The sequence below is a fragment of the Cololabis saira genome, chromosome 1 (assembly GCF_033807715.1).
Source record: "Cololabis saira isolate AMF1-May2022 chromosome 1, fColSai1.1, whole genome shotgun sequence".
In the NCBI taxonomy this organism is placed as follows: Eukaryota; Metazoa; Chordata; class Actinopteri; order Beloniformes; family Belonidae; genus Cololabis; species Cololabis saira.
The window spans coordinates 6,379,104-6,398,728 of NC_084587.1; the positions used below are offsets into that span (position 1 = coordinate 6,379,104).

General features: G+C 39.2%; 1 protein-coding gene across 4 annotated transcripts in view; it reads left to right on the forward strand.

The window, feature by feature from the left end:
- rhbdl3 (rhomboid, veinlet-like 3 (Drosophila)) overlaps nucleotides 1-19,625 on the forward strand; it is a 180,189-nt gene that overhangs the window by 88,649 nt on the left and 71,915 nt on the right. For all 4 annotated transcript variants that reach the window (XM_061732531.1, XM_061732618.1, XM_061732705.1 and 1 more), the window contains one exon: nucleotides 17,509-17,733. In XM_061732531.1, coding sequence (XP_061588515.1) covers nucleotides 17,509-17,733 — 225 coding nt within the window. The remainder of the gene's footprint in view (nucleotides 1-17,508; nucleotides 17,734-19,625) is intronic.

The window sequence follows — 19,625 nt, forward strand, 5'->3', positions numbered from 1 at the left end:
CGAGACCTGTTCTCCAGATCGTCCACCTTCTCGCGTAGGTAAGTGTTATCTGCTTCAAGTGCTCTCACTCGTTCCGTCAGATCGTCAATATTGTTCTCATTTGTGCTGGTTCTTCCCTCTAATAACTCGACTTGTGCTCCCAGTGTGTAAAGGGATGTCTGTATATTAGTCAGGCCAGTCTGAATAGGATCAACTTTTGCGTTGATGTGGGTCAGCATTTCCGTCTTGCTCTTCTCAATGGCGTCCAGCAAACTTTGTAGCGTTAAAGTTGCCATTGTTGCGCCCTCCGAATACAAAAAAGAGTTCACCAGGATACGACTGAAAGTGCCTACACTTGGCTGACTAAATAAAAGTTGATCAATTTCGTAACATTGCAGTATTGTCGGCTACAGAAAACAGAGCAGACAGAGCGATCGAGACACGTACTCTCACGCTGCGGCCATCACCATTTTTTGGTGAGCTGCGTGCGCACTGATGCGCACTTAAAAGCAGAGGTTTGGCATTTATTTGTGTCTCTCATGTAGCTACCCCTCTTCTCATACCTTAGTGCTGGGGGTAAACTATTAGTTTAAAAACGATCAATCAGGCGAATATTTTGTCGATTAGTCAACTAATCTAATAAATAATTGGACAATTATTCTAACGATTATTTTTCTGTTGTTCGATTAATAAAAAACATAATTTAGCAGATAAATATACAAATGTTTTAATAATATAGTTTATTAAACAACACAGTTTTGCACAGCAAAATATAAATATTGAATAAAATTATACAAAATAAAAAGGCCAACCTGTTTACTCTTACAGTCCAACAAAACAATGCCGTGCACAGTTTTTTGTTCGACTGCATATTATCCAAATGTGTTAAAAACAACATATTAAAAATAAAATATTTGGATAAAACAGGGCACTGTTTTACACTAAATTGCCTATTTTTATGACATAAAGTCTAATCACGAAAGGAATATTTCTATGGCTGATGGAACTAAATAAAAAGTTGTTTTTGGTAGGAATCATATTCCGGTGGCACTTTAGTTTCTGCTAATCGGTAAAAAAAAAAAAACGGTAAAAAAAATGTTTTTGATCCCGGTAAACAGAGTTATGACCAGAAAACATCAAATGTATGGAGCTGAGGCAGACCATAATTTCATTTTTGCAATTATTATTATTATACTGCCCATTAGAGACGAGGGGGGGGGGCTCTGCTGTAGATGCTCCAACATGTCGGGTGTGCTGGACTGGACTGATATCAACTCCCAAAGGTGTTTAGGACTGAATTTAAAGTATTCACATATAATACTTTTGATGACTTTGGCCTTTTTTGCAGGACTTTGTCAGGAACGCTGTGAGGAAGTTTGTTTTGGTGACCCACGTGTGCGCGGCGAATGCATCGACGACAAAATATGACGTTGACGATATTTTGAAGTCAACGTCATCGACGCATCACTACAGGCCTACTTTAACTGTACTGGTTTCCTTACTTTTCTTAGGCCACGTTTACACATAGCCGGGTATTTACAAAAACTGAATTGTCCCCCTCTACGTTTTGAAAAATACCATTATTTACACGAACCCGCATAAATACGCTGTTAAGGTGCCATGAGCAGCCAAACCTACAGGGGGCAGTGTAACGAGAAGATAAAGTCATGCTAGCCAATCAGAATCCTGGAAAAAAACATCAACAAATGACACGAGTAACTTCCAGTTACTTCCAAGATGAACGAGAGTCTTAGATTTTGATTTATTTAGATTTATTTATTTGCACAGTTAAACATTACACAAATAAAATTACCAACTTTACAAATTGAAAGTGCAGGAGGAGGCGAAAACTCAAAAGAGCTTATCGGGTGCCTCCTTAACATAAAATTTAATATCATACTTATAAAAACAAAATATACAAATGAGCAGTTAGAAATCTAAATCTAGTCTTTGGTTTGGAGTGACAGAAAAGTGGAGTTACGTGCGACTTTAGATGTAAAACAGGTCAAATACAAGAAAATATTTATGGTGGCCAAACTAATTGTAAACACAGGTCGCACACATGACGCTGGTGACGTTTCTGTCTCATAATGTGACGTTCTGAATCCTAAATCTCCGTTTCCCTCCGTTTACAAGCAAACGTGAAGACGGAGTTTTTGCAAATCTCGACTTTGGCCGGAGTTTTCAGAAATGATCATTTTTGGTGACTTTGAGCTTCGTTTTTGTGTAAATGAACGGCCAAAACGCATGAAAACACCACCGTTTTTGCTCTGTGTAAACGAGACCTTAATTTCACATCCACCCCTCTAAAACCCTCGTCCCAGGATCACCTCAGTTAGGAGGTGGAGGTTCTCCCTGAGAGAAGGGCCGACTCTTGTCCTGGTCACGGATGCCCCTCTTAACGCTCACCTTGCCCCACTTTGAGTTCAACCTTCAAGCTGCAGCGAGCTGCTCATCGTCCTGCGTCTCTCTCAGGCACCTCGGTCTGTGCTTTCTGCCTCCTGGCCTTCCTTATTTCTTTTTAAAATGCACTGTCTTGCTGCTGTTTCTCCTGGGAGGCTGGAGTGTGGAGGGGTCTCGGGGTAGGAGTCATTCTCTGGCCGACAATAACTGATGGGTGCTTGAGGGATTGGGGGGGGGTATATGTCTGTCCAGACTGTAGGGAGTTCATTGTGTGTGTCCTTCGTTCGTCAGAGCTTTCTATTGTCTGGTACAGTGGGGGAAGAGTGAGGCCTCCAAGGAGGGAAAGAAAGAAAGAAAGAAAGAAAGTGACTGTTCATAATTCAGTTTATGGACTAAAGATGCTGAATACTTGTGTTTTTCTGGTCACTTCAATGTGAACTTAAGACGTTGTTATGACGCAAAACAAAGTCCCTTCCTGCTCATTTGGGAAATGCTTTGTGAGTTTATTCGTGTTTGGTGACGACTCAAATGGACTGAACATTTGGTAAATGACTCTAAGTTGAAGAGAACAGGTTTCATGTTGAAGGTATCTTCTGGATGTCACTGGACACACATACTGTACCCTTCCAGAGCTGGTTTTGGGCCAGTGCTGGTTCACAACTCGTTCAACTAGGAACCAGCTGAGAACCGGTTTGCTTTTCCACAGCTCGGGGTGCTAAGGGGTATGGAGGATTTTTTGTGCCATAATTGAATAAATAAATACATCATTAATTAATTAAAATGGGAATTAAATATATCATTATGTAATTAAATGTGTCATTAATTAATTAAAATTAGAATGAAATATGTCATTAATTAATTAAAATACAATTCATTTTAAGTAAAAATATATATTTATTGTTTCAGCATTTAATTAATCAATGACACATTTAATTAATGATTTCGTGTTACGTGTGAATCATGAAATGTAAAACTGCAGCCCCGCCCACTGAGTTTGACGAGTGAAACTGACAGTTTTACATTTACATTTCATGATTCACACGTAACACGAAATCATTAATTAAATGTGTCATTAATTAATTAAATGCTGAAATAATAAATATATATTTTTACTTAAAATGAATTGTATTTTAATTAATTAATGACATATTTCATTCTAATTTTAATTAATGACACATTTAATTAATTAATGATATATTTCATTCCCATTTTAATTAATTAATGATATTTATTTATTTAAAACAAAAAATCCTCCATAGCTAAGGGGAGCCACGTCATTACGTCGCTGCAAAGTCAGTTACGTCGTGTTTGTATTGGCGCGAAAGTTGAAGCAACAACAACGTATCTGCTCTAACAGGACTTGGTCCACGTCGCTCCTCCGTGGACACATCTCTAAAAGACAGGTTGTCTCCTCCTCCTCCCATGATGCTTTGCTGCATCCAGATTCTTATTTGAAAATGTCTCCATCTCCCAGTCTTGCTAGTGCCGTTGGTTTAAATGTTGACAAAACTTTCAAAATCATAACAATTAGTTTTGTTTCAAATTAGAATACATTTGCAGTTAAATTAATCAGCAGCTGAACAGTTAACAAGTCTCTGTCTTTGATGAAAAAAGAGTAAAAGATGAGTAAAATGTCTCAAAATGTCTCTTAGAATGTGTGCATTGAAATGGAAAATAACTTCTTAAGCATTTTTTTCATCAAAGCAAAACACTTAAAACATTAAAAAAAAACGTCACTTCAACATTTTTTACGCTTTTTTCTTTTTTTCATTCACGAGGAATGAAAACTAATCACAAATATCATATTTGTGATTATTTACCAGCATATTTGAAATATGCTGGTAATGTGTCAGCCAACCACAAAAATCTTTGGACTGTTGTGTGTTTAGGAAGTAAAGACTGGAATATGCTATTCCCCAAACCACAAATAGTGGAGTTTTACTAATATTTATATCGTACAAATATTTTAAAAATTATGAAAAAACAGGTCGGGACTCAGTTAGGTTATATCGCTATGTTCGACTCTCGTCGCTCAGTCAGTCAAAAAAGGCAGAGCTGAGTCCTGGCTGAGCAGTCAGCGTCGCAGTCTTTGGTGTGAGAGATGGAGAGTTCGAGACCCGCTGTATGCCAAGATTATTGTCAGCAATTCGTGTGTTTTTTTTCCCGGTACTGTGTACCGGCACAGAATCTTTTGGTGGTACGGAGTACCGGATCGTACCGGCTTACTTTCACCCCTGCTAACCGGGCCATCAAATCAGTGCGTTACTCACTTGGCGAGCCAGCTAGGCTCCATCAACTGTCTGCGGGTGAACCATTCACTGGCCGTTGGTCGGTCTCTGCTTCAGCGCCCGTGTCAGAAGTCATTTCGGTAGCGACATCTGAAATGAGGATTGGATGGGGATGAATGTAACTAACTTTAGTGAGCATCAAAAGTCAGCATGAGCCGGCGTTCTGCAAATCCTCGCTACCTGCCAGAAAATGCTACTTTGTCGTTCAGCGCATGCGCACAGTCGCTTTTCAAAGTGTGCATCATTTCTTGCACGATGTAAAATGGATAATATGGGATGTTGAGTATTCGATCTTTCAAAATACACTACCCATGACATTAATTGCATTAGACTTTGTGAACATTATACGATAAAGAGAAAAAAAAATATTCTATCGCTTTATTTGATATTCATTCAGCCATTCGCCTTTATTTAACCAGACAGGTCATTAAGAACATTATTATTTACAATGACGGCCTGGCAAGCGACAAAGACCACTTGGGGGAAAAGGAAGTGGGCTAGGGAGTAAAACAGTACAATTGTAGCTCTAAAAAGGTAGAAAACGATTAGGTAGCATTTTTTGGCAAAGCAGCAGAAATTGGCAGAACACCGGGTCGGGTTCCAGCTGGCTTCCGGCCCATATTTTTGGATTAAGCGAACGTTAAGCGGAGTCGGCTCCGGCCGACGTGGCGCTACAATCAAAAACGGGCTTCAAAAGAGCTATTCATTAAACCCTTGAGAGATGTCACAGGCGATGTCCACTCGTTTTTCTACAGGCTTTGACTGTAATACCGGGCTCTAAAGTTGTAGTGGCCCGACTGAGACGCTAACTCCGCCCCCAAACCCAGCTGCAGTCAACAGAGCTGGGAAAATGTGTTGAGATATTTCTCTGAGGTATTTTTGATCAAAGCGTGTCAGCCATGTCTCATTAAAACTTATGGAAACTGTGTCAGCGTTTGGAAAAAGCTTTGCATTCTGTTTTTGGTTTTCGCTAAACATTTGTTCTGCTTTCATCGCAGAAAAAAAATCATCTCGTCTGGATGCTAGAATTTCTACAATTTGGGTTGCCTACTTTAATTAAAGTGAGAATGAAGGAGGAAAATGTGGATTCATTTTGTGAGGAGCAGAGATGAAACAAACTTAAGCAGGCCAAAAACCAAAAAGGGAACTTGTTGGGAGTTTGCCTTCCTCTGAGGTTACTGGCATTGGTTTCTTTCTGTTTTTACAGATCTGTTTCTCCCAAAAATCAAAGCTGCAATTAAGGAAGAAAATATAAATGGATTAATAGGAAAGGTAGAGTCCATGACAGCCCGAATGTGAGGGGTTTATTCTGTGTCCCATCTCTTCTTTGCATCATTGCCACCTCTTTCCTTTGCATACCCTCTCAGCTTTTCATCCTATTTTCATTCGGCTTATTTCTCTTTTTCTGCTTGACTGTAATTCTGACATGTTGTCTTTCTTGTGACTGGCCAAGGCGGACCTTGTCCCGTAATAGCTTTATATTTCCTAAAATATCTACAAATACTGTCATGTACTCTTCCTTATCTCGGCATTGTAAAGAGGAATCAAAACACAAAGATGTGAAAGGTGAGGAAACTCAGAATGTTGATAAAACTTATAAACCATCAAGTGCTTTGTGGCAGAAACCCAAATATCAGGAATGAGCAAGAAAATCAAGGACCGTTTTTAAAAATCACATGTGCTGAAAGTTAAAGTAAGTTAAAGTAGGGCAACAGTACCCATAATGCTTTGCTTGCTGCAGCAGAAACGCATCAGAGAGGTTTAGTAGGGCGTCAATTAAACACCAAGTGTATCGCAAACAGGAATCCGTAACCAAGAAATCCAGAACTATAACTGAGAGGGAAATTGTCTTTTTGATTGATGCCTTTCTTTTCTCTCCATAACTTTTAAAAAGAATTTGCAGTGATTTAACCGTCTTGTTCAGTTGTGTTCTTTCTTTTTGCAGTCGCAATTCTGACATTAACGACTTACCTCTGCTTGCTGGTTCTCCATGAACATAAGATGCTGAATCATTCAGTAGTCAATGAGCTACCAGATCTTGTTTATCTCCCACCTTCTTCCTGAAGATTGACGTAGTGCTGATTTAACACTCCCTTCAGAATTGCATCCACAAAAAGAAAAAGCACAAATGAAAAACACGCTACGAAAACTGAGATCATTTTAGAACTGATGGATGGATGAGAGAAAAGAAAATTGTAACTGAGAAAGATGATTCAATTCTCGGTTAGAGATTTTGATTTCCTGTTTCCTGGTTTTCAGTTTTTGGATTCTGATTCTCAGACTGTGGGTTTTGATTTGCAATATATTTGGATTATTACCGTAGCATACTACATACTAACAACTGCAGTACTTGCTAAATGTACATTATATCTTGACCCAACCTTATTTTAGGTTCAATTATTCTAATCAATGTTATTTTAATCAGTCTGTATTTTGTACTTGCACTAAGTGCTTTAAATGTTAACCTTTTATTGTGGTTTCAGGACATTGTACAGTAGTCTGTTTCTTGTATTTGCATTTGAATACTGTCATTGTAAACCTTAATGTGTAGTATTTATGTTTGTCAAGGACTACAGATGGAATTAGCTTGTGACTAACTCTGGTGCAGCCATCTTTTTAATGTACCTGCACATTGTCCTTTAAATAAATAAATAAAATAAATATGCATCATTTACAGCTTGTAATTTCACAAATAACCTCCTGACATTCAATACAGTAAGTCAAGCATTTATTACATTTTATTTAACCTCTAGACCTCTGCATTCCAAGAGCTGCTTTATGCTTTAATTTGATTTAAATGTAAATATCATATCATATTTTAATTTAAATCTGTTATGGTGCAATCAAAAACTGTAGTTGAATGAAAAAGGTTAAAAAGTGATGCTTTTAAGTGAGGAAGCAACCACGTTTGTTTGGATGATGTGAATCCACTTTTGTGTGGCTCCTGACAGACCCAGTCATTGCATAATACAGACAAGATCTCAGGCAGATCTCAGCTCATGCAGGGATAAGGTCATACAGTTACTGCAGCATAATCAGGGGTGTTCCCCAAGGGTCATCTCTGGGACCGCTTTCATTCATTTTATGTATAAACACTTCAAAATAGATCTAAAGTAGTTTTAAATGTGAATGCGTGGTGATCTTATTACTTGTTATCTAATCAAACTCACAATACAGTTTGAAATAAAATAAAACTACCCAGAAAACTGAAAAAATACATTTTCAGATGTTTTTAAAAGCAAATTTAAATCTCTTCAATCTGTCACTTGTTGCCATTTGATCATTTGAGACTGGGTTAGTACCTCAACTAGGGATGGGAATTGATACGATTTTTATGATTCCAATTCCATTTTCGATTCTGCTTAACGGTTCGGTTCTTTATCGATTCCCTTATCGATTCTCATTCGGGGAAAAGGGAAAACAATGAGGCAAATGGTGCTAAAATGATAGGCAGTCTTTGTTATTTGACTAGTTACCTGCAGTATTATTATCCAGGAACATGCTAACGTTGCTGCTGCTGCTGCTGGTTGAGAATTACTGATGTTGGTCCGGAGCAGATCGAGAACACGACAATCATTGATAGTTATTGCTGCTGTGTGCACTAATGTTTTTGCATGTTGGTAGTATTTCCTCCCTTTGAGGAAATATTGACTTGGCAAGTATTGCAAGTTGTCTTGTTGTCGTCTTTTTAACTGAAATGTGACCGGACTGTCGAGCGTTTGATCACTTGGGCGCCATGTTTACTATTGACTGCTGACTTATGCAACGTACTGTTCGTGATGACGTTGTTCCTTCCCCACGGGAATCGAAAAGGGAATCGTTTGCAAAATTTCCAAACGATTCCAAGGAATTGAAACCGGTTCTGAACAAGAATCGGTTCTCGATTCCCATCCCTAACCTCAACACATTAATACTTCTCATAGATTATCTGTTCCTATGAACATCCGCCAATGGATGCAATAAAAAACTACAGTTGAAAGTGTTTTTTCTTTTTCTCTTACGTGTACATGCATGTTTGGGTGTTAATAGACCAGTTATGCTGGAATGCCCACATTAAGTATCTGTGTTCTAAGATGGCAAAGAGTATTGGAGTGCTGAGTAAATGTAGACACAACCAAACAACACTACACAATCCGTACTGTGCACTCATATTACCATATTTGATCTATTGTGTTGAAATTTGGGGTAATACTTACAAGAGCACCTTACAAAGGATATGCACATTGCAAAAAAGAGCAGTAAGGATAATAAATCATGCTGCGTATCTCCATCACACCAATCCTCTATTCATTAAATTACAGACTTTGAAATTTGTAGACCTAGTGAAAATTAGAACAGCAATAATAATGTTCAAAGCAAGAAATAATGCACTGCCTGAAAACATTAAAAAAATGTTTCAAGATAAAGTAGGACAATATAATCTAAGAGTAAAATTACATTTTAAACAACCTTGTGTACGCACTACTCTTAAAAGATTGTGCATATCAGTTTGTGGGGTAACTTTGTGGAATGGTCTGGATGATGAAATCAAACGAAGCACTAACTTTATACAGTTTAAAAACACATACAAGAAAACAATTCTTGACAAGTATAAAAATGGGAACCTCTAAAGAACTCAATTTACCTTCCATATGTATTTCTTTGATTGTTATTTTGTTCCTTGTGGGATGGATCATATACGATACAAATATAACTGCCTGCATTCATGGCTGGTCATGAATCATCGTAGAGGTGACTGGGAGATTGGATTTTTGAATTTAGGATATTGTAGGAGACCGGTTTAATTATGCATTGATCTTGTTTATTGGTTGTTTGTGTTGTATTTATTTTTTGTTATTTTGTCTTTTCTTTTCTATTAATTTTTAAATTTTTATATGGCATATATGATATGATATTGTGAGGAACTAAATAAGCGTTCTGCTTCCTCCTGTTCCCTCTCCAACACATTGTTTTGCCGTGTGTTTTATTTTTGGATGAGACTGTTAAATGGTTTTGCTTTTTTATATTTTGATGCTTTTAATTTGATGGGTTTTGTTGTGTTCGAGACAAAGCCAACAATAAACAATAAAAAAAAATGTTTGGTTAATGGTACATGTTAACCAAACATGCATGATCAATGCAAGCCAGCTGTCAGTGAACCACAGACCAGGATCTGAACCAAGTTCTTCTGGTGTTTCGGTACACGTCCGTGTACTAGGGGTGTAACAATATATCTTGCCACGAAATTTCGCGATACAAAAACGTCACAATACGTGTCGTGGAGGTGACAAAGTGTATCGCGATATTGGGTTATTAATATTAATCTATTGTGTTGACTAGTAACGTGCATCCGACCGCGACCGCGGCTCGACCCGCGGAACAAAATCTGACTCCGCTCAGAAGAAACAGGTACCGTTTTGCGGTCCCGATCACGGGACTCTTGCAGGGTTTTGAGCTCTGAACTTTTACTGATGTAAGGCTGGTGTAGAGTTAAGCCTTACCTTATTAAATTAAACCTTTTTCGGGTCGTGAGTAGGATAAACACGGGGACAACTTCTGCTGAGTTCCAGTGTACTTTAATGTCCCTCAACAGTGTAGGATTTCAGAACATCAACACAGCACCTAGTGCCGTACTGTGGCGTATCACTCCGCCCAATCTAAAACAGACTAATCACTACAGATAAACTGACTAGTGTCATTATAGTCCCTGATTTACACCAGAATATAAAGAATATATTTATAAAATAATGAACCCTGAATTACCAAAATAACCTTCTTAACAAAAATAAATCTCCTCTTACACTTATAAGGTGAGCATGAATCAATCTTTTTTATGGTGTAAAATTGTATGTATTTATTTACTTTTATTTATTTATTTATTTAATTTTAGTTGTTAAATTTCTGGAAAAGAAAAAAGTAAAATCATATATGAGAGAAACTATTCAGTTTGTGGCAAAATATTTTTATCGTATGAAACTTAAGATGCATAATGCAAACCTGACATTTACTTTTAGTTCAGTTTGTGGAAAATGGTTGGGCTGGCTTTCTCTTTAAAACTTAAACAGTTATAAAGCATTACAAACTGTAACAATAGGGCAAACACACAGTATTTTTTTGTATTTTGTGTCTTTGAATAAAAGACAATTTTTTCCAGTCATATGTTCCTCATGCAAGGTTGTTAAAAAATACTGCTATAATATCGTATCGTTATCGTGACCTCAATATCGTGTATCGTACCGTATCGTGAGATTAGTGTATCGTTACACCCCTAACTGACATTGCAGCTTGTTGTTTTTAAAAGAATCATCTATTGGGTGATAAATTATACTTTTGACACCAGGTCCTACCAACCGATATATCAGCGGTTGCTATGGTAAATCAGAAGAACCTGGAAGCTCCCGTGCAGGGAGCAAGTCATGAACTGCATCTTCTACTTTTCACTATTTTTATACGATGACTTTCTAAAAAATGACCTTTTCTTGCTCGTTATATTTCTTTCTGCACTTCCTGTCACAGGTCTCTCTAGGTGTCCGTCTTGCTCTGTTTTCTTTCTGTTTATCGCAAATGTCTTCTTTTGATTGTATTTTCTATTGATCAAAGAGTGAAATTGTCCCTCGGAGGCCAAGCACCCATTTGTCTCCTTCACCTTTCCTCTCTCTCGTCCCCGTCTCCTCTTGGCAGAGGGTCAACACACAGCGCTATTATTTCTTTTGTGTCTTGCACAGAGGAGAGGAATTGCAGTCTCTTCTCCAGACGAATTGACTGTCTTTAAGGAGAAAGGAAGCCAGGGGGAGGGTTGTGTGTGCTTTTGCCTTGTTGTGCGGTCCGCCCGTGGCCATGGTAACCTGTCATCATTTTCCCACAGTTTTCTAAGCTTGATATTAAAGCTGAAATAATTAGCTTCTCTCTGAAGTTTTACCTCCGATCAGTGACTCTCCGGCGACGTGAAAGGTCGTATTAAAGACCCGCCTGCTTTAGCTTTAGCTTTAGCGATCCTCTGATTTCACACGAGCTCCGTTCTTATTTTCTGCTTGTAGTGGTTTCTTGTAATTATCTTTTCAATTCCATCAAATTGAAATTAATCGTGACGTGAACAGATGTTTTCCACTTGATACGACCACAGCCAAAGGTTATTAACGCTCATTTTAATCCTATGTTGTTATTTTGGGGGGGTAAAGACATAATGAAAATAATGTGAAACTATAAGGTCTAAATGTGCTTGGACACCCAGAATTGAATGTTTTTCACTTGTGAATAATCTTTCTCTTTCTACAACATTGAATCACAAATAGTTTGGAAATTAGTTTAACCCTTTTGCTGTCTTCGGGTCAAGGAAGGAGGAAGAGAAGAAGGAAGGAAAGAAGGAAGAAGGAAAGAAGGGAGGGAAGGAAGGAAGGAAGGAAGGAAGGAAGGAAGGAAGGAAGGAAGGAAGGAAGGAAGGAAGGAAGGAAGGAAGGAAGGAAGGAAGGAAGGAAGGAAGGAAGGAAGGAAGGAAGGAAGGAAGGACGGACGGACGGGAGAAAACAAGGAAGGAAGGAAGGAAGGGAGAAAACAAGGAAAGAAGGAAGGAAGGGAGAAAACAAGGAAGGAAGGAAGGAAGGAAGGAAGGGAGAAAAGAGGAAGGAAGGAAGGAAGGGAGGATGGGAGAGAAGGAAGGAAGGAAGGGAGGGAGGGAGGGAGGGAGGAAGGAAGGAAGGAAGGAAGGAAGGAAGGAAGGAAGGAAGGAAGGAAGGAAGGAAGGAAGGAAGGAAGGAAGGAAGGAAGGAAGGAAGGAAGGAAGGAAGGAAGCGAGAAAAGAGGAAGGAAGGAGGAAGGGAGAAAAGAGGAAGGGAGAAAACAAGGAAAGAAGGAAGGGAGAAAAGAGGAAGGAAGGAAGGAAGGAAGGAAGGAAGGAAGGAAGGAAGGAAGGAAGGAAGGAAGGAAGGAAGGAAGGAAGGAAGGAAGGAGAGGAGAGAGCAGAAGGAAGGAAGGAAGGGAGAAAACAAGGAAAGAAGGAAGGGAGAAAAGAGGAAGGAAGGAAGGAAGGAAGGAAGGAAGGAAGGAAGGTAGGAAGGAAGGAAGGAAGGAAGGAAGGAAGGAAGGAAGGAAGGAGAGAGCAGGAGGAAGGAAGGAACAGGAGAATTAGGTCATTTTGACCCAAAGACGGTAAAGGGTTAATAACATGACGGATGTGCAGCAGCTTTGGCTTCTCTGACTCTCCTGCTTATGTCTTTCCCTCTTGGCACTGTATTAACAAACCTAAATGCTCCGGTGCAGCAAAGAGCCAAAACCTTCTGCTTTAATTGATGATCTTATCCTTTTAAACCGTATGGAAGCTATTCTTAGTATTACCGACAAGATATTTTCCCTTTTCGCTTTATTTTTGTTAAATGAATCATAGGATGATTAAACGAGTTATGTGTGTTTTTAGCCTGCAGGTTTTTTAACACAAAAAGAAATCACATCATTAAAATGATGGGTACTAACTTTTGCACAAAGTCTTTTGAGTCTAAACACTTTTCCTCTGTGCTCCGAAAGGTCTAAGAAGTATAATGTTTTTATAAGTATTATGAATATGAGAAAGCAATGTTTCTTAAACAGAGGAACATTGGTTTTTTTTCAGTTGTTCCCTCCCACGCAAGTAGCTAAAGCGCCTCCTGATTATTGTAATTTTTCTCATTTTCGCTGTTACTGACTTGTTGCCCCTCAGAGAAACAGAATCCATGTTATTGGCTGGATCGTTCTTTTGGGGCGATGCTTCAATTTGCTGTTTGATGAGACCTTTCCTTCTTGCTTTGGGATGAAGGGATAAATACATGCTTTCTCATTATTTTTAATCTGAAAGTCGGCGTAACGTTTCTTGGATTCAGGCACAGCTTTTCTCTCTGAACTTTCGCTGACCTGACTCGCTCCATCTACGATGATTTAGAAAAGGAGGAAGAAAAGTCCTTTCCAATATACCGGATGTGTTTGTTTGTCTAGCTCAGGGGTCGGCAACCCGCGGCTCTAGAGCCGCATGCGGCTCTTTAGCGCCGTCCTAGTGGCTCCTGGAGCTTCCCCCTTTTTTTTCCCCCCTTTTTATTCTTTTTTTTTTAATTTTTTCTCTTTTTTTCTTCTTTTTTCTCCTTTTTCCTTTCTAATCTCAACATTTCGACTTTTTTCGCGAAATTTCGACTTTTTTCTCGAAATTTCGACTATTTTCTCGACACTTCGACTTTCTCTCAACATTTCGACTTTTTTCTCAACATTTTCACTTTTTTCACGAAATTTCGACTATTTTCTAAACATTTCAACTTTTTCACGAAATTTCGACTATTTTCTCGACATTTCGACTTTTTTCGCGAAATTACGACTTTTTTCGCGAAATTTCGACTATTTTCTCGACATTTCGACTTTTTTCGCGAAATTACGACTTTTTTCGCGAAATTTCGACTATTTTCTCGAGACTTCGACTTTCTCTCAACATTTCGACTTTTTTCTCAACATTTCAACTTTTTCACGAAATTTCGACTATTTCCTCGACATTTCGACTTTTTTCTCGACATTTCGACTTTTATCTCAACATTTTGACTTTTTTCTCGAAATTTCGACTTTTTTCTTGACATTCAATTTTTTCTCAACATTTTGAACTTTTTTCACGAAATTTCGACGATTTTCTCAACATTTCAACTTTTTCACGAAATTTCGACTATTTTCTCGACATTTCGACTTTTTTCTCGACATTTCGACTTTTTTCTCAACATTTCGACTTTTTCCTCGAAGTGCATAATGAAAAAAAAAAATCTTCCCCCAGTTATAACTAATATAGAAAAATGCAGCATGTGTTGCCTTCATTCTAAGGCTTATACAAGACTTTACATTTTTTGCGGCTCCAGACATATTTGTTTTTTGTGTTTTTGGTCCAATATGGCTCTTTCAACATTTTGGGTTGCCGACCCCTGGTATAGCTGAATTTATTATTATATTCTTCTTTTGGCACCTAGATTAGATTAGATCTGTATTGGTCATTGTTATATGACAACCAAATGAAAAGTGCCATCAGTCAGTGCTAAAAAAACAAATAGATAAATACTATAGTTTATAAAACACTTTCACACAACACATAATAAAACACTCATTAAAACCAATAAATAATTAAGAATAGCCTACACATGCACACAATCCCTCATATGAGTTACAGTTTGTTTTTGAGTAGATTGAGTTTTGTTGCAGCTGGAGGATGAAAACTGTCTCTAAAACAGGTTGTTCTTGTTTTTATTGTTCTGTAGCGTCTACCTGAGGGCAACAGTGTAAACAGAGAGAGTCCAGGGTGAGAAGTGTCCTTTGTGATCTGTTTTTAAATGGCTCCACTGGTTGATTTTACTATGATGATGATTTAGGGATGAAATACTGGATGTGAGTATCAGTTCTATTTGTAAAGGACACTTCAGGTCTGAATAGCCGAACAGTTACAGGAGCTTCTTATGGTCAAACACGCCCCGTCCAAGTTTCCCCTCCAAAAAATAGAACATGGGATGGGTTTTTTTTCTCCCTGTGTGGTCAGATATTAACTACCCAAGTTTCAGGATGTTGCTTTAGGGCAGGGGTCGGCAACCCACGGCTCCAGAGCCGCATGCAGCTCTTTAGCTCTTTAGCCTAGTGGCTCCCTGGAGCTTTTTAAAAAAGGTTTGACCCTTTTTCCCTTTTTTTTCCTATTTTTCTTCTTTTTTTCTCTTTTTTCCTTTTCTTTCTTCTTCTTTTCTATTTCTTTTCCTTCTTTTTTCCTTTTTTCCTACTTTTTCCTTTCCTTTTTAATCTCTATAGTTCGACTTTTCTCGACATTTTGACTTTTATCTCGACATTTTGACTTTTTTCTCGACATTTCGACTTTTGTCTCAAGATTGTACTTCAACATTAATCTTGACATTTCAACTTTTTTCTCAAAATTTCAACTTTTTTCTCGACATTTTGACTTTTTTCTCAACATTTCGACTTTTTTCTCGACATTTCGACTTGTCTCAAGATTGTACTTCAAAATTAATCTTGACATTTCGACTTTTTTCTTGAAGTGCATAATGAAAAAATAATCTTCCCCCAGTTATAACTAATATAGAAAAATGCAGCATGTGTTGCCTTCATTCTAAGGCTTATACAAGACTTTTCATTTTTTGCAGCTCCAGACATATTTGTTTTTTGTGTTTTTGGTCCAATATGGCTCTTTCAACATTTTGGGTTGCCGACCCCTGATCTAGGGGAAAGCTTGTTCATAGTCGAGTCAAAGTTCATTAATACAGCAATTTCAAAACAACAAAAGCTGCTGTACGAACTGTACTGATAAACAGAGCAATATCCATAAAGATGCAACGCCAAGAGCAATAAAACCTCCTGCAATAAAATAGCAAAAGTAATAATTGAAATGAATAAAAGGGTGTTAGCAGCTCTGACATCAAGAGGAAAACTGTTGCACGGTCTGGCGGCCGCCGCTGAAAATGCTGTCACCTCTGTTTTTCAGCCTGGATGTGGGAACCCCCCCGGGAGTAACTGATCTGTAGAGCTCAGTGTTTTAGCCAACTGTTGTGTGAGATTTTCAGACGTTCACACAGATACGCTGGTGCTGAGCCTCCGAGGCACTTTTAAAAAACAAACAATAAAATCTTGTAATGGATCCTAAAGAGGACTGGAAGGAAGGGCCTGTTTTTCCTTGTCAGAAGGTTGAGCTGCTGCGTTATCGACAGTCCGCAGATGGTGACAAGATCAAGACCATCGTACAAAGAGTTGCATTAATCTAAATGAGATTCATTAAAAGCATGAATAACTCCCTCAAAGTCCCGTGAAGGGAGTTAGGGCTTCACCTTACTGAGGAGTCTGAAATGAAAGAAGCTGGCTTTACTACCAAATCAAATTTATCAAATTTAACCATCAAACATCATGTCACGGGGTGGTGGATGTAAAACCCAAATGCATGAGACCAAGGAGGCAGGAGTTCAAAAAAATGTGATGTAATTACTAAAAACGAACCAAAAACGCTGCAGAGCAGGGTCAACAAAAACACAAGGGCTTACCACTAAACAGGAAAACGTGACAGGACACTAGGGGGGTGGAAACAAGGGAAAGACAAGACAAGATTTACACAGAAGGCTACACAAGACACATGTGTAAACAATCAGGACAGATGGGAACAAGGGCTGTCAGGACATAACTGAAGCACAAGGACATGGGTTTCAAAATAAAACAGGAATTAAATACCAAAACTGCGACATATAACACCAAAGTTTCTTGCAACTGAGCGTAAGTTAGTAGTAAGGGATCCTGACTTATGCTGACCAGGTGGTATTGCGTGAGGAAGTCTGGAGTGACATAAAAGTTAAGTGAAACAGGATGTGCATGAGGGCGGCATAACAGAATAAGGTGTGGAGTAGGAGTGACAGTCCATCCTTCAACAATGTGCATGACTTTTCTCAGTCAAAAGCGTTACCGTGGCGACGATAGACGCCAAAAAGCGCACCCCCCCCCTTCATCTGATTGGTCCATATTTGATAGTTCCTATTTTCTGCAATAACTTTTGAATGGTTTGACATATATAATAAAGACTCATGGGTGGTGTCATCGGATGTAGTTTTGAGTCCTTGACCTTTATTGGTGAAAATTGCATGCGCGAGGGCCCGTTCATCGCTGCTTGCAGCTTTAATTTAACTTGGGATTGGTCAGTGAGCATTGCCAAGAACACCACTATCAGAGCTTCAAAACTACTCTTCAGAAACATCTGATGACAAACCCGCTATGGTTTTGTCCAGCAATGCATTGAATAGTGAAACTAGTGTTGTGTAAATGTAAATACTATTGTAATTTGAGGGTTAGATGCTGGTTTGTGATGTTTTCTCCTCTCCTTTCCGTTCTCCAGATGAGCAACAAGCGGTCCAACAGTTTCCGGAGGGCCATCCTGCAGGGCAGCCGGCAGCTGAAGGGCTGCAGCCTCAGCGAGGAGCCGGGCCTGGGGCTGTCGCAGCGCTTCGTTCGCCACGTCGCCTACGAGACGCTGCCCCGCGAGGTCGACCGCAAGTGGTACTTCGACAGCTACACCTACTGCCCCCCTCCCTGGTTCATCCTGGCTGTCACTATAGCCGAGGTGAATGCTTTATTAGCAGTAGTACATGGCTGTACGGAGCAAAGTCTCAGTGAGCAGGTGTACATGGAGAGATAAGAAACATTCATGTGGGCAATACTAAGTGGTCCCATGATGCTGAAGCTTCCCACTGCACCACCGTGCACTTTGGTCCGTTATGTCCAGGGGGTATTTGTGCAGAAATCTTGTTCGGTTTGGTCAGATGAGGTTGTGCAAATCGAAACCAGGCTTCTATGTCCTTCCTGTAGGAAGTCTGTAATCGCACTGCCATGAAATCAAACATTAAACATGTTAGCTAAGGTGTAAAATGTAAAGCTTGTCCTCATGTATACTGTATTATTCGCACTATAAGACACTTAAAATCCTTAACCCTTGTGCTGTCTTTGGGTCAAATTGACCCAATTCTTCTATCCTTCTTTCCTCTCTCCTTCCTTCTTCCTTTCCTCTTTTCCTCCTTTTTTACCCTCCTTTACTCCTTTTTCTTCCTACCTCCCTTTCGTCATTCGTTCCTTTATTACCTTCTTTGCTTTTCCTTCCTTCTTTCCTTATTTTCTCCATTCCTTCCTTGTTCCCTCCCTTCTTTCTTTCCTTTTCTCCATTCTTTCATTCCTTTCTCCCTTCCTTCCATCTTTTCTCCCATCTTTCCTCCCTTCCTTACTCCCTTTCCTACTTCTTTCCTTCTTTTCTCCTTTCTCCTTTCTTCCCTCTTTCCTTCCTTCCATCTTTTCTCCCTTCCTTACTCCCTTTCCTACTTCTTTCCTTCTTTTCTCCTTTCTCCTTTCTTCCTTACTTCCTTCTTTCCTCCCTTCCATCTTTTCTCCCTTCCTTACTCCCTTTCCTACTTCTTTCCTTCTTTTCTCCTTTCTTCCTTACTTCCTTCTTTCCTTCCTTCCATCTTTTCTCCCTTCCTTGCTCCCTTTCCTACTTCTTTCCTTCCTTTCTTCCTTACTTCCTTCTTTCCTCCCTTCCATCTTTTCTCCCTTCCTTACTCCCTTTCCTACTTCTTTCCTTCCTTTCTCCTTTCTCCTTTCTTCCTTACTTCCTTCTTTCCTTCCTTCCATCTTTTCTCCCTTCCTTACTCCCTTTCCTACTTCTTTCCTTCCTTTCTTCCTTACTTCCTTCTTTCCTCCGTTCCATCTTTCCTCCCTTCCATCTTTTCTCCCTTCCTTACTCCCTTTCCTACTTCTTTCCTTCCTTTCTCCTTTCTTCCTTACTTCCTTACTTCCTTCATTCCTTCTTTTCTCCCTTCCCCCTCCCTTGACCCAAAGACGGCACAAGGGTTAAATTATCTAAAAAATCGTCAGTGCGCTCTATAATCCAGGGCGCCTTATGTATGAATCTAGTTGTGTTTACTGACCTAGAACCAGTTTTATGTGGTAACTGAACTCAAAAACCTGTCAACATGTTTTAGTGACTTTGGTAGCGACGAAGCCGCTTGATTGTGGTCGGGCCGTTCAGAAACATTAAAGTTGGTCCTTGGTTGGATACGTGTTGCAACGTCAGACAACGATAGATAACTAATTATGTAGCGCTGCAAGCAACCATCACCAACATCTAGTCCACATTACCTTACTGTCATTAGATGAATCTGCATCATAATTTAATTATAATCAAATGTTGGAATACAGTAATCCCTGGCTATAACGCGGTTCACCTTTCACCTCTCGCTGCTTCGCGGATTTGCATTGTGCATCGTATTCTGCATTCTGATTGGCTAAACAGTCTCCCCGCTTCTTCACTTCCTGTGTCAATAACGTTGGTTGCTTAGCAACAAGCTGAGAACGGCCAATGAGCATCAGCAGCAGCTGAAGAGCGGGAGCCTTTGATGAATCGGTCATTACAGTCTCAGATATAATCGATGGTGGCATGTCGGTTTATAAGAATCTTTTTGCCCA